At 38.6% G+C, this 14,143-nt stretch overlaps 3 protein-coding genes across 3 annotated transcripts; 2 read left to right on the top strand and 1 right to left on the bottom strand.

The window, feature by feature from the left end:
• Nucleotides 1–700: 700 nt before the first annotated feature.
• Nucleotides 701–4,742, bottom strand: LOC140782526 (large ribosomal subunit protein uL3m). Its single transcript, XM_073129139.1, has 5 exons — nt 4,187–4,742; nt 3,628–3,837; nt 1,635–1,739; nt 1,284–1,397; nt 701–1,199 (listed from the first exon to the last, which is right to left on the bottom strand). Exons 1-5 carry the CDS (start codon nt 4,490–4,492, stop codon nt 1,026–1,028), a joined length of 909 nt encoding a protein of 302 aa, XP_072985240.1. The 5' UTR covers nt 4,493–4,742; the 3' UTR covers nt 701–1,025.
• Nucleotides 4,743–5,438: 696 nt separating this feature from the next.
• LOC140781876 (GTP diphosphokinase CRSH1, chloroplastic) lies at nt 5,439–9,483 on the top strand. The gene is made up of 4 exons (XM_073128156.1): nt 5,439–5,992; nt 6,871–7,803; nt 8,281–8,568; nt 9,099–9,483. Exons 1-4 carry the CDS (start codon nt 5,579–5,581, stop codon nt 9,234–9,236), a joined length of 1,773 nt encoding a protein of 590 aa, XP_072984257.1. The 5' UTR covers nt 5,439–5,578; the 3' UTR covers nt 9,237–9,483.
• Nucleotides 9,484–9,672: 189 nt separating this feature from the next.
• LOC140781877 (peptide chain release factor 1, mitochondrial) lies at nt 9,673–13,940 on the top strand. The gene is made up of 11 exons (XM_073128157.1): nt 9,673–9,961; nt 10,383–10,483; nt 10,912–11,010; nt 11,777–11,960; nt 12,099–12,147; nt 12,225–12,303; nt 12,574–12,648; nt 12,738–12,815; nt 12,972–13,130; nt 13,327–13,422; nt 13,494–13,940. Exons 1-11 carry the CDS (start codon nt 9,799–9,801, stop codon nt 13,680–13,682), a joined length of 1,272 nt encoding a protein of 423 aa, XP_072984258.1. The 5' UTR covers nt 9,673–9,798; the 3' UTR covers nt 13,683–13,940.
• The last annotated feature ends 203 nt before the right edge of the window (nt 13,941–14,143 follow it).

Raw genomic sequence — 14,143 nt, 5'->3', positions numbered from 1 at the left:
ATACATATAGTAGTAGTAAAAAAAACAACTTGATTAGTATAATTGTATAAATAAGGGAGTAGTAATTTATCAGAAAACGAACCGGATACATCCACGTCGTGACAAAAAAAATTAAAAAATTAAAAAATTAAAGATACCTTTTCCTGGTGGGAATATGAATAGTAGTGGTAAAAACTAACTCGATAAATATAACTACATATAGATAGGGCCATTGATCCTAATTTTGACGTAAAAGCGTACTGCTCGAGTCCATTGTATCAGGAGAAAGTATATGGATATTTTTAAGCGATTTAAAAGTACTAAAATGTATATAGTAGTTGTTAGGCGAAAGACAGCAAGTTTATCAAAACAAGAATGCTTCAACTAGTCCTTTACAAGGATATAACTAACTGCTTACTTAGCAAGCATTTCTCCATAAGCCAACAGATGCTGACATGCAGAGGTGGGAAATCAAAACTCCTTATTTTTCATAACAAATTAATGTTGGCACTACAACTGAGCACGTAAGAATTTATGGAGAATAATCACGTGTACTATTAAAACAGCTCGAGAACTTAATTATGTTGAGAAATCACGGAAATTGATACACAATTAAGCTGAAACCAACATCAAGAAACTATACTTCCAGATGAGGATTATATTAGAGAGTATGTTATGCCAGCCAGCTATTCATTCAGTAGTCACGCAATTGCTTATGTAATGATTATCAAAAGCTTTCAACTTATACAGAAAATTTATTGTTGAATCTGTAATTCTGGTTACACTACGACAGCCAGCAATCTGCAACATTGCTGTCTCATCACACAAAGACCAAGAAACGAGAAGATGCTCAAAAATCCAATTTCCTGCTGGCAGTTAAAAAGGAAGAAGCTTTGGGAATGATTAACATCAACAAAATGGACTTCCAAAACTTCTTGAATGTGAAATAATAGCCCGCTGCTTGCAAAAGAAAAATCCAACTGACTCGCAAAAATAATTACTCAACAACCATAAACTGGAGTTTCTCTTGAGATCCTATTGTTGGCTCAATCTGCTGCCATAAATGGGTCAACATCACCAAGATCAGCAACCAGAGGTTCCAATTCAGTTGATTCCTCGTCTTCTGGGATAAAATGGGTTGGGAATGGTAGCAACGAGATGTCTGGTTTCTTGTATACAGCATCTTTGATGTAAACAAACCCTCCTTCAGCACCAGGAACCTGCAACCCAAACAGGCAACTTCTGTGACACTAAACTTCCAATTAGTTGATGTTTCAGCAATGCTCCTGTACCGTAAGTCTTACCTGGCCTTTTACCCACATTAAATTTCTTGCAGGTTCTATTTTATAGACCCACACATTTTTCACTGTACGCTGCTTTCCACCCATACGCCCAGGCATTTTCTTCCCTTTGAAGACCTATTTCAGCACCACGGGATAAGTTCTATGTATAGTATAGATTACATAATACATTGTCGTATTCATAGCAGGGCTCCAAATGGAAGGAACCAAATGACTATAAGATCATGTCACCTCATAGATAAATGCTACTGCAGAAGTTCGAATATTTAATAAGTACCAGATTCCAAAAGAAAAATGTAAGGCCTTAAGCAGACAGAAAAATAGTAGTCTCTTTTCTTATTCAAAATGTAGTACCTTTCCCGGTGCATCTCTTTGACCAGTAGAGCCAATGCTTCGATGTGATAATGATGCACCATGTGATGCAGGCATTCCCTGAAAGCCCCACCTTTTCATCCCACCCTATTGAAAATGGATCAAGCCATATCTCAGTCAATGAAGATCTAACATTAGAATTATCTGAAATACCATCCAGACCAAAAATAAAAGTAGAAGGTGCCAGAAAGGGGCAAAAAAATGGAAAACACTGCATGCTAGCTACATCACTCAATTTTTAATATGTAAATACTGTGTGATGACAAAACAGAGTAGATCTATGAATCTTGACCAACCTTTGAGGTTTTATGCAGGACATTGTTCTTTGAAGTGATTATTGGCTACACTTGTAGGCATATTATACTAAGAATAAGAATTTGTCAAAGGAATTTTTGAAGGGGTGAAGTAAATAAAGCAGCATTAAAACTACTCGTAAGCACATCATAGAGCTGCAATACTATAAATACCAGAAAGGAGAATATGTAGCCATCTAGCCGATGACCGGCTATTTAACTCCACTTACTTTAACAGGAATAAAAAATTCAGAAGTTTGCTTCTAAATGGAGGAAGCACGTTAACAGTCTGTGGTTTACCTAGAGGAAGACAACTAAAATCCTCCTATTTGTTAGGTCCTATGAATATTTTTTCTTGTCCATTTGCTTTTACAACATCAAAATTGAAAATCTATTTACAATTTGACACTTTGATTTCCATTGACATTTTTCAACAAGAATTTACTGAATCAACATTTTACATCCAAACTTATCATGATATCTCTTCCCACAAGTGAACCATACGCCCATCGTTTTGGAGGCATAGCAAATAAGGCACTGGTTTTAACTGGGTTTATTTGTATGCTCCAGTTCAGTAAAAAGAAACATAGATTGGAAAATAGAGTACAGTAAATTTACCAGTTCCAGTATTAACAAACTCAGATCATTTAAAGTTTTAAACTATTGCACATGACAGAATTCATTGAAGTATACCTGACCAAGAGAGAACAATGTCTATACTCCATACATTCATAAATCTGTCCAGTCAAAATTTAATGAAACCATAAAGAGTATTTCTATCAGGTAGAAAAGTGAGGTTCAAACTTCAAAGTGAAGATAACATTACGACAATAATCAAACCAAACAATAAGAATGCAATACCCCTGAAACAAACATAACTCATTCAGCACCTTCTAATATGCACTACAATTCTACAAGGAAAAAAAACTGAAAACTAAGGAAAAAGATATATTGAACCAGTACAAAGTCAAATTTCTCTGTATATGCAATTCTTCCGAAAAAATGACTGCTTCCCCAAGCTAAATTGACGCATGCTGATTACCATATCAAATCTTATTTTGTTGCCTTAGAACTACTAGAGGAATTAAATACTCAAATTAATCTGGATCTACTATAGGGTACTACTACAGTAACATTAATATTTAGTTCTCTCTATATAGTTTCATCCATCAGTCGTCCAATTTGCCAATTCACTATATGTAGAGTGCCTTGAAATGCTGTTTTGCATTTATATATAAGTAGCAGAATGTTTTTCCTTTGAAAAGACGAAAACAAAGAACAACTAAACACTGAGAAATAAATTTACTTCACTTTGTGGCATCCTCCCTGGCCACTCATCTGTAATAACTATGTGTGACATGAAAAAGCAAACAATATTTCACCAGGTGCCATGTTCCAATAGTTGGATGAAACTGACAAAACTCATAGATGCTCTCTAATTAAGTAAATGGTGCTCACATAATAAAGCCAATCACATATAACAAGATATGCAGCAAACAGCATATTTCACAAAACTGATGTGCATTCTTCTCTCTAAGATGACTTTATAGAATAAAATGATGCACAAGAAACATATTCATGCAAAGCTCAAGGTAATGTGATGATATTATAAACAGCATAAATCTGCCATGATCAAAACCTTAATAAACCTAAATGCATATGAAAGATACGCAACTGGGTACCTGAAAACCTTTACCCCTTGAGATGCCGGTGACATCAACATACTGGCCAGGGACAAAATGACGAACAGTAATAGGTGTACCAACAGGAAGAAGAGCGTCCTCTGTAACCGGGAACTCCCTCAGCTTCCTCTTTAAGGGTACCCCTTGCGCTCTGAAATGGCCCACCTCAGGCTTAGTCAGATGCTTCTCCTTCTTTTGCCCTGCCCCAATCTAACTACCATAAAAAAAAACTATCGCTCAGAATTCACAAAAGATAAGCATTAAACACGAGATATTATGACCAGGTAGGTCGCTTGGGGAAAGAACATCATATGACCAGCTAGAATTTCATCCAAGTAAAGTCGTGTTTTGAGAAATGAGATAACTGGAGAACCAAGATATGCATAAAACTCGGTGTCAAGCACCGCACTAAAATATGGAGCACCATCATATCCAAAAGTAGATGATACAAAAATCGATAAGATATATCGGAAAAATGACACGAGAACCAGACAACAGAATACAAAATTTGACGATTGAAATCCCATCAGAACACAACTTTAGTGGTAAAAGATCATACCTGGAGGGCAAAGATACCCTCCTTCTCCACGGTCTTGACCTGGGAGACGACGTTATCGTCGAGCCAAAGTACCGTGATCGGAACCCTAGCACCCCACTTGTCCCAGAGCGCAGTCATCCCGCACTTGACAGCGATCGCGCCGGTCCGCCTAGAATCAGGAGCCATCATCCCCGACTTGGCTTCGATGATGCGGTCCTCGGCCATGAGGGGCTCGGCCGAGAAGCTACGGTGGAGGAGGGGAGGGATCCGAGGATTTAGAGAGAGGAGGCGGAGGCGGCAGAGGAGGCCTCTCGAAGCGGCGGCCATGGCGGCCGGGATGGGAGGAAATCTCTCTCACGGCGATAGGAGAGAAGAGAGCATAACGATTGGGAGAGATCAAGTGATGGATGCGAGGGAAGAGGAGGAGTGAGGATGAGAGGGTCTCGAGGGTTTAAGACCTAAGAGAGGAGTGGAAGAAGGTCGTGCGACGGCGGGCTGTAGGGTTTTAGTGGGAAGGGCCACTTTGCACTACCCCGTAACCACAATGCCATAGGTATATTTTCATTTATTATTGAGCAAATTAGACAAACATGTTTTCAGGAAAGTAGAGCCCTTGGATTAAGTGGGTGATTCAACAGTTTAGAAAGTTTTATTCATGTAGCTGTTATAATTTAAGTTTTAAGATAGATATATATATATATATATATATATATCATGTATATTTGTATATAGAAATGTTAAAATTGCAAGAAACTTAATAAATGGGACCAAATGCACGCACCCATTAACATTTTTTTACACGCCTGGAGACAGTAGAGTCTAGTCTGCTCATTTGGATCGGGCTTGGTCGAGTTCGGACATTAACAATCGGGCTTACGAACTAAATCTTACGCCGTGCCCAAGGGCTAAGGCCCAGAGCAAAATGTTCAGGCTCGGGTTCTGATCGAGTTTGAAAGAGGAAGCCCGGGCACAGGCTATATGTCCTACTATTGTTTGGGCTCGAGCTGGATCGAGCCGAAGTCTTGTATGGATGGAATAAATAGGAGGATCCGAACATTCATAGGATGGAGTATCAAGTATGCGATGAGGGTAGAGGAGAATAAGAAGACGGGGTACCAAATGCGTTTGTAACAGGCATATTTATTTATTTATTTATTTATTTTATTATTATTATTATTAGTTTTGAAAAATAACAGACATATTTTTTGTGACAGGTAATAATTGGGAATGGCGTGGCTAATCCACAACCAACGGCCGATCTGAACAGTTTAGCAGCCAAGCAAATGCGTCTGAAGCTCTCAGCCTCTCCTCTTCTCCTCTCCTCTCTATCTCTACTCAGAATAGAGAGCACTAGTAATAACACAGCGATGTGATGCAACATCCAGAGCTCACCACATCCCCTTTTGTGCCATCATGGCCACCGCCACCGCCCCCGCCCGCCGCCATCAACTCTTTCGTCCCATCCACAACACCAACTCCTCCTCTACCCCATCTAAGCTTTCCTTCCCCACCTCCTCCCGCAGCAACCTTACCCTTAGGATCCCGCCCTTTGCTCTTCGTCCCCTGGCCTCTTCCTCTGGTCCCTCCCCGACCTCTCCAATGGTGGGATTGGAGCAGAGAGGAGGGAAGATGGTAGCGGAGTTGGTGGCGGCATTCAACGAGCTCACTGAGAGGATGGGTTCGCTCTCCAATACATCGTCGTCCCAACTCCTATTTAAGTCTCTGAAGCTATCAATCCCTTTACTCCAGGCCATGCCTTTGGCGCCCGATGGCCGTTCTCGGCTCTCGCGGGCACTCTCCGTCGCTTGCCTTCTTGCTGATCTCCAGGTACTCGGATTGTTCTCTGAAGATTTAACCAAGTTCGCATTGTAAAGTTGTCATTAAATCACTCCTTCCCCGTTTACCGGTTGTAGTGAAAATCATAGTTCATAGGTATAAAATCGTCGTTTATTGGTATAGAATCATAGTTGATAGGTATAAGTATGGAGTTTCTTCTTAGTTTGAGTAATTGACGGAAACCAGTGGCCAAATCTGAGGTAGGATTGAAGTTCATGGGTAGAAATAAGTGTGCCAACATTTGGCAAATTTAATTCCACTTTTCCTTCTCCTTAAATGGAAATCCATTGAACCCACTTGTTTCTGTAAATAAGCGAGACATGATCTGAAAGAAGCAGAGAAAATTTGACTCTAATCAACAGACTAATTATTGTGACATTTGCAGTCATGGCACAAATACAATTCATTGATATCTGATAGCATTCTCAAATTTGGAAAGATGCCCAAAGAATATTATATATTACATATATATTTATATTTATATGTGTGTATGTGTATGTGTATGCCAAATTAGGACGATAGTGCTAATTATTGACTGTAAGGTTTAATTGCAGAACAGGTGGAATATCATTAGCTCAGAAGCTGAAAAAGTATCAAAGTTTGTGCCATGCACTGTTATTAATGGATACAATGGATACCAGTAGTTTATATTAATCATGGTGATCGCTTAGAGGCATCTGATTACCTTGTCTCAGTTAAGCTTTCACCATATTAATTAGTCCTACCATTTCTATTACAATTGTGATAGTATTAGTTTCAAATCATGGAAACGGCCTCCCCAGAAGTGGGTAAGCAGCATACATCTTGCCCTCTCTGGAATCTTGGCAGACCCTCATGTGCTTCGATGCATGTTGTTATTATTTTTTCAGATGGATGCCGAAGTTATTTCAGCTGGCATACTGAGGGAAGCTCTAGACGCAGGAGTTATTACCATGCACGAAGTGAAAAGTCAGATTGGAATTGGAACCATGCATCTATTGCATGAGAGTTCAAGGATAAGGCAAGTTCCTTCAAAGGTGGATACCTTGGATGACGAAAGTGCTGGTGTGCTAAGAAAGTTCTGTCTGACTTACTATGATATCCGAGCAGTGATTCTGGAACTTGGTCTTAAACTTGATATGATGAGGTATCTTGATTGCCTCCCAAGATACCACCAACAGATGATGTCTCTTGAGGTCATGAAGATTTATGCCCCTCTTGCCCATGCTGTTGGAGCAGGTGCCTTATCACTGGAGCTGGAGGACCTTTCCTTCCGGTACTTGTTTCCCTACTCATATGTTTACATTGATGCATGGTTGAGAAGCCGTGAGGCAGATAGTAAGCCCATAATAGATACATACAAGGAGCAGTTGCTTCAAGAATTAAAGGCAGACACCAAGTTGAACAAGATGGTGGATGGCATCTCAATTCAAGGACGATATAAAAGCCGTTTCAGCACTATGAAGAAGGTACTGAAGGATGGTCGTAAGCCAGAAGAAATAAATGACCTGCTAGGTCTACGAGTTATCCTGCAGCCTAGATGTTGTGAAGACACATCCAAGGCGGGCCATAGGGCTTGTTACAGAACACGTGAAATTATTCAAACTTTGTGGAAAGAAGTACCTGGCAGGACAAAAGATTACATTGCCAGACCCAAAGGGAATGGTTATAGGAGCTTACATGTTGCTGTTGATGTTAGTGAAGAAGGAAAAATTAGGCCACTGATGGAGATACAGATACGCACCATGGAGATGGATACACTGGCTGCTGGCGGAGCTGCTTCTCATTCTCTCTACAAAGGTGGTCTTACTGATCCAGGAGAGGTAAGATGTGCTACATATTTCTATCTTTATTTTTCTACTCTCTTACCTTCTATTTATTGTCTAGTTTGATAATTTCAGAGTTTTCCATTCCCACTATATATGTCTGTGATCAGCATATTGGCAGAATGAAACTATCTATGTCTAAGGTTATCATTTGCTTGCATGAATCAAGTGCTTTGAGAATAGCATCATAGTATATAGCTATAAGTTCTTCCACTTTGTCAAATGCAAACAAAAATGAAGTCCGTTTTCTGGTTAATTTTATGGTTCTGGTTACTGCTTGCTTTTGCATATAGATATACATTTATATTATCATATTATCAAACCATTCATTGCCTGAGTTTTTATAAACTTTAATGTTACAAAGGGTTGACCTATGTTCTATCAAAATGGTCTTATTCTCTTTCTTTGATAGTTCTGTAAAGGAGGATATAATTTTGCTAACAAATCAGTTTTTTTCACTATTTTAATGTCCAGGCTAAACGGCTGAAAACCCTTATGTTGGCTGCTGCTGAACTCGCAGCTCTACGCCTTAGAGATCTTCCATCTGGCAATCATAGAGGAGGACTAGAGATTGACAGCAAGAACCGGGTCTTCTTTCTTCTTGATAAAAATGGGGACGGAAGAATCAGTATCGAGGAACTCACTGAAGTGATGGAAGAGCTTGGAGCTGGAGATGAGGATGCCCAGGAGCTCATGCACCTTCTAGATGCAAATAGTGATGGCTCTTTAAGCTCAGAAGAATTTGATTCATTTCAGAGACAGGTAATATTCGATAAATCTATTGACAAGTAGATCTACTGTAAGAAGTTTATGGGAACAGCACCTAGTTTTAAACGTTCACATGCCGAGGTGCCTGACATATTCTTACTTTGCCTGTTACCATGGTTCTTGCCTGAGACATCCTTGCATATGTATTTACAAACAAATCACAAAATTTCCAGTCACATATGCATGCACCAATACAACTCATTGCATTGTAACTATCACATCTGCATCTTTAAACTTATTGTACAGAATGAACTCGTAAGACATTACACATATTTGCCTGATAAAAGCAGACTTAAGAGACTGCTTTGTATTGGAATTTGAGCTCCTACCGAGTGAAGTATGCTAATGGGATCTCCTTCACAGAAGATATTGGGTTTCAATGATACCGCATAAACAGTATATCTGGCCCTTTACCAGCAATTCACAAAACTAAATAGATGACATCATGACAGTTGATTACCTACTTTATCAATTATTACTTCATTGTCATTATCCCTGATCACATTATCCTTTTTCTGTATTAGGTTCAGGTAATGAGAAATTTGGGGGACAAAGATGACCAATTCAAGACCATGTTGAGGGATAAACTTCAAACGATCGACAGTGCTGGTCTCATTCAAGTTTACCGCAAGGAGTTGGGTGACAAACTGTCAGTAAGCTAAACCTGTTGGGTAAATGCATTTACTTGGAAGAACCAAGTATTGTCACGATGTAAATAATTACTTGTAAGTCATTCATTGGAAGTGTACGTGTTGTAATTGAGGATAAGTAGTTGGAGTTGAGCATTTAGGCTAACATTAAGGGCATTTTAGGGGAGATCTTTACAATGATACAAATTCTCTTTTGACTTACACTCAATTATACTATGTAACGTTTCGGTCCATTGCAAGATATCTTTTGTTTGTCTAAGCTGCTTGTTCTCCTTTTCAAATTAATACCTAAATTTACCACGATACCCCCCTTCTCTCTTTCTCATGTCAGGCTCAACCCAACAAAATCGAGCCCAACTTTTTTGGGCCACATCCTAAATCGGCCCATGTATTCTAACTGAATTTACCACAGTACCCTTCTCTCTTTCTCATGGCTAAATTATTTTGGGCTGCATCCTAAATTGGCCCACGTATACTACCTGCATTTACTCTAATACCCTTCTCCCCCTTCTCTATTATAACAGCGAGAGAGAGATAGACTCGCCATTGCTACTTCGTCCCTCCCTCAACGGCGATGAGACCTCTAGGGTTTCTATGGCGGCGAAGGTTGCTTCGCGAGATATGCCGGTTGGGATACATTTCTGCTTCGTCTTCTCCGGCCTCACTTCTCCACAGGTCGCAACCGCGGCCTGGGGACTTGAAGACCTTTCTTTTGGCTCCTCGCCGGTATTCGACCGGTACAAATTATTTGTTCCGAAAAGTATTCTAATTTGATTCGTTCCTCTTGCCTTTGCCTTGGATGATTGTGTTTCTAACTTCTAGGAAATCGTTACGTTATTAGACACAAATATCTCAGTGGAGTCATAGCCTCTTAGAGCACTGTAACCAATCCTTAGTGCATCTTTCTAAATTCTAAGTAAATGAAATTAAATATCATATTTCTCTTTATTTTCCTAATCCACTCAAAAGTAACTACGTATATTTGTCTTAACCAACTCAATTTGCTGAGTTATTAAGCTAAAAGAATTGCTTCTTTATAACAATATGAATTATTGAAGTGGCCAGTTGTATATGAGAAATGTTAGAGGCTTTAGATTTTATTTTTATTTTTATTGAAAGCTGGTAAAAATCAAACTCATTCCGGTGTATGTTCTCCAGAATTGCATTCACAACTTCCGGCCAACCTTCTTCAGATAATGGAACAAAGAATGATAGCTATCGAACAGAGAAGTGCTTACCTTCAGAAGCAAATTAATCAGGTACTGATAATTGTTTCAATTTTGATAATTGCTGAATTATCATCACTAGATGGGTATAGCAGTATTTTATCAATGACAGGAAAGAAAAGATAAATCAGTAAGGAAGTGATGTTTAAAACATACTAATTTATCTCTGAGGGTACTCCCGTTTTAGTTGATTAATATTATTTTCTTCATCTGTTCTTTCCGCTCTTGCAAGTTTTCTTTTACGTTAGGCAACTTTTCTTAGAGCTTTTGTTGAGATGTGAATTTCTTGATCTAAGAAAACATGAAAGTCCTTATTGGCAGTACTCTGTTGAGACTTCTGCATCTTCTTCAGTTTACTTGACTGTTTTATTATTTTGTCTACTTATGTTTCTATGTCTGAAGCACTTAGATTTTGTATGACAATGAATTGACTGCAAGTTGTGTCAATTGATTGAAGACAGCCAGCAGCCTCAGCAGAAGAGTATTCGAGGGTCAACAAGGAATTAAGAAAACTTGGGAGTTCTGTGGAACTGATTAAGGAATTGAGAGCCAAAAAGGAGGTAAATTCTCATAGTTGTCATCCTATATTCTTTTATTTTACCATATTTGTCAGCATAATATAGTGACTATCAGTGTCATGGTTGGTCAGATCATATCTAGCAATTTTGCAGGTAATAATGTCAAGATTAGGTATTTGCTAAACCTTTCGAGTGTAGAACAGTATTAGGTTGCAGTAGATACAGTAAAATTCAACGTATTTTAGATTAGTATTTCTGTGCAGCACAACATTTTCACTTTAGATCCCTCCTGGGACAAGCTAACTGATGGTTGCCACCTTCAAATTACATGCTAAGACACAAAAAATGGACGGATATCAACTACTATTCCATTTCAGCATGCACATAAGTTGCAGCGATTTGACTAATCCTTGACAAATTTCTGTTGCCAACAGTATGCAGCATCATCTTACAAATAGTCTGTGAGCTATTCAATACCATAATGATGATATTTATGATCACTATCATGATAACTATTGTGGCGTGGAATCAATCAATTTCCTATAACCTTGAGTATTGACATCATCTTTTTTGCTTCCATGTAAAGTGACTATAAGTTGGATCCCTGGTGATATGCACAATTTACTAAACCAGGATAATCGCTCTACTTGTTTCACTATCTCAATATCTCAGACTTCCTTATAAATAAAATTGTATTATATGGCATCCATAATTCAAATTCTAGGATTCTAGGGATCGTATGTGTCTTAATTACTTAGTGTCATGGGATCGTAAAGCTTGTTGAATGATAAAATACTTTGTTCAACAGGAGATTGACAGTTTGAAATCACTGATGTCTGATTCTCTTGAAGAAAAAGATATGCATGAGATGGCAGCTGAGGAATTGGCTGAAGCTGTTGAGGAGGAGAAAAGGCTTCAACATCTATTGTTTAAGTCATTGCTTCCAAAGGATGATGCTGATGAGAGGGATTGCATATTGGAAGTGAGAGCAGGTAATGGATTTAATGTCTATGAATCACCTCAAGACGTGATTCCTATTTATATTGCCATTCCCTACTGTCTAGTCCTGTTGAATGAGTAGCTGGTTCACTTATTTAATTAAAATTAAGATTGATGATAGTTTGTTGCAGGAACTGGAGGTGAAGAAGCTTCTTTATTCGCGATGAATATATTTAAGATGTATGTTTTCCCTCAATTTTTTTATGGTATCAGATCATCTGGATTTAAATGGTGGGTATAATTATACTAACTTGCAGGTACGAGAAATACTCCCAGAAGAATGGCTGGAAATTTGATGTTGTACAAGTAACAGAATCTGACTTAAAAGGCTACAAGGTACCTTTTAGTTGTTCTGTAGTAGTAGAATTTGAACTACTATCTAATGTTGGGTCCTAATTTCTGAGACAACTTCAGCAGCATATGCAGAGGTGCATTCTCACGTCCATATGTGTGTAGTGGCGCATTTGCCTCTGGTAGAGCAGAAGTCCAGAAATTACTAAATTTATGATTGCAAAGAAATTGCTAGCATCATTCATTGAAAATTGAATGAGAAACTGTGTTCCTGGCTTTCTGCAGTTGCTTATTCCACTAGTTCTTTTATTACAGGAAGCTAGTGGAACAATATCAGGACCAGGTGCATACGGGAAACTCAAATTTGAGAGCGGCATTCATCGAGTTCAGGTGGGTTTTGAGGCTCACCTTCTTATTTCTTATGTATGCACTAATATCTTTTGACCTTCTTGGGATTAATCTTTGCCTATATTTGCCAGCGAGTCCCAGTGACAGAAAAATCAGGACGGGTGCATACAAGTGCTGTATCTGTCGCTATTCTTCCTCAGGCTGATGAGGTGAAAATCACTTTATGCAACCTGTTGAATTTTAAGTTGTAATATATCATTTCTACAACATTAGAGGACTTCCTCTGTAGGAGTGAAGTGCACCTATGCAATGTTTTGGCAACCAATGCTGACTTGAAATGGATATTTCTTTGCCAACCAATGCAGGTCGACATACAATTGCGCAATGAAGACATGAAAATTGATACCTACAGATCTGGTGGTAGTGGAGGTCAGTCCGTAAACACAACCGATAGTGCTGTTAGGATAACTCACATTCCAACTGGAATCACAGTTGCAATACAAGATGAAAGGTCTCAACACATGGTAGGAGATGTTCTAAATTCTCTGATCATGTTTAAAAGAAAAGTACATTCTTTAGGATCTTTAGACACGAATAAATGATTTTTGTGAATGTTTAAGTGCCAGCTTGCTGCTCTTTTCTTCATTAGATTTGTACTAGTTAATTACAAAACTTTTGATGACTGGCTACGACCTATTTACTGTTAAAATCACTTTCCAGAACAAGGCTAAAGCACTTAAAGTGCTACGAGCAAGGTTATATGAGATGGAGAGGTCTAGACTTCAATTGAACAGGTCAAAACTTCGATCAGAACAGGTAGGTTGTTACACCCTCTTCTTTCTCCATTTCCATATAACCAATCACTCAATTTCTAATATTTGCAATAGATTGGAAGTGGTGACAGGTCAGAGCGGATCCGAACATACAATTTCCCTCAGGGGAGAGTCACAGATCACCGTGTTGGGATCACTCATCATTCAATTGAGGATGTTATAGAGGGAGAGAGTCTAGACATTTTCATTGATGCTCTTCTTTTGCACGAGGAGATGGATGCCATTGCATCATTTGGCTCATAATCTTTTATCTATTATATTGCCGTTCTATTTCTTTGGAATTGAGATGTATAAATTCTTCAGGTTGTTTCAGGCAGGATTCGTTTTCTTTTTCTTTTTTTTTTCTGGTGGCTTTGGTGCCACCACAAACAGGCTCCTAAAACATCATGGAGCGGGAAATCCCATATTTGCATGAGCCGGCAATACAATATTGATTATTAAATCTTGTGGCCAAACAATTTTAATTGAATGACAATAATGGTACGAGCTGTCTTAAAGGAACATTTTTTTTATATTTGACAGTACAACTTAGTGTGATTGAATGTAGCACAGTTAATGCTTGAACATGACTATAGTTTGCTTGTGAAGTGCACGAAGATGATCACTTGGCCTGAATTGTGGTGACGTGGTTTATTAAATTGGTTCAAATCGTAATATTTTGAAGACAGGAACTTTGAGGTTATAATCAGATCTAGAGTTACTGC

Source organism: Typha latifolia, chromosome 2 (genome assembly GCF_019914945.1).
Source record: "Typha latifolia isolate L0001 chromosome 2, TyphaL0001v2, whole genome shotgun sequence".
In the NCBI taxonomy this organism is placed as follows: domain Eukaryota; kingdom Viridiplantae; phylum Streptophyta; class Magnoliopsida; order Poales; family Typhaceae; genus Typha; species Typha latifolia.
The sequence above is the reverse complement of the archived record's forward strand: the minus strand, read 5'-3'. Positions and strand labels throughout refer to the sequence as shown.

Coding starts and splice junctions, on each gene's coding strand:
- LOC140781877 (XM_073128157.1), top strand. CDS start 9,799: ATGAGACCTCTAGGGTTTCTATGGCGGCGAAGGTTGCTTCGCGAGATA. Junction 9,962..10,382: donor TCCTCGCCGGTATTCGACCG/GTACAAATTATT, acceptor TATGTTCTCCAG/AATTGCATTCACAACTTCCG. Junction 13,131..13,326: donor ATGAAAGGTCTCAACACATG/GTAGGAGATGTT, acceptor ATCACTTTCCAG/AACAAGGCTAAAGCACTTAA.
- LOC140781876 (XM_073128156.1), top strand. CDS start 5,579: ATGGCCACCGCCACCGCCCCCGCCCGCCGCCATCAACTCTTTCGTCCC. Junction 5,993..6,870: donor GCCTTCTTGCTGATCTCCAG/GTACTCGGATTG, acceptor TTATTTTTTCAG/ATGGATGCCGAAGTTATTTC. Junction 8,569..9,098: donor TTGATTCATTTCAGAGACAG/GTAATATTCGAT, acceptor TTTCTGTATTAG/GTTCAGGTAATGAGAAATTT.
- LOC140782526 (XM_073129139.1), bottom strand. CDS start 4,492: ATGGCCGCCGCTTCGAGAGGCCTCCTCTGCCGCCTCCGCCTCCTCTCT. Junction 3,838..4,186: donor AGGGTATCTTTGCCCTCCAG/GTATGATCTTTT, acceptor TATGGTAGTTAG/ATTGGGGCAGGGCAAAAGAA. Junction 1,740..3,627: donor CAAGGGGTAAAGGTTTTCAG/GTACCCAGTTGC, acceptor CATTTTCAATAG/GGTGGGATGAAAAGGTGGGG.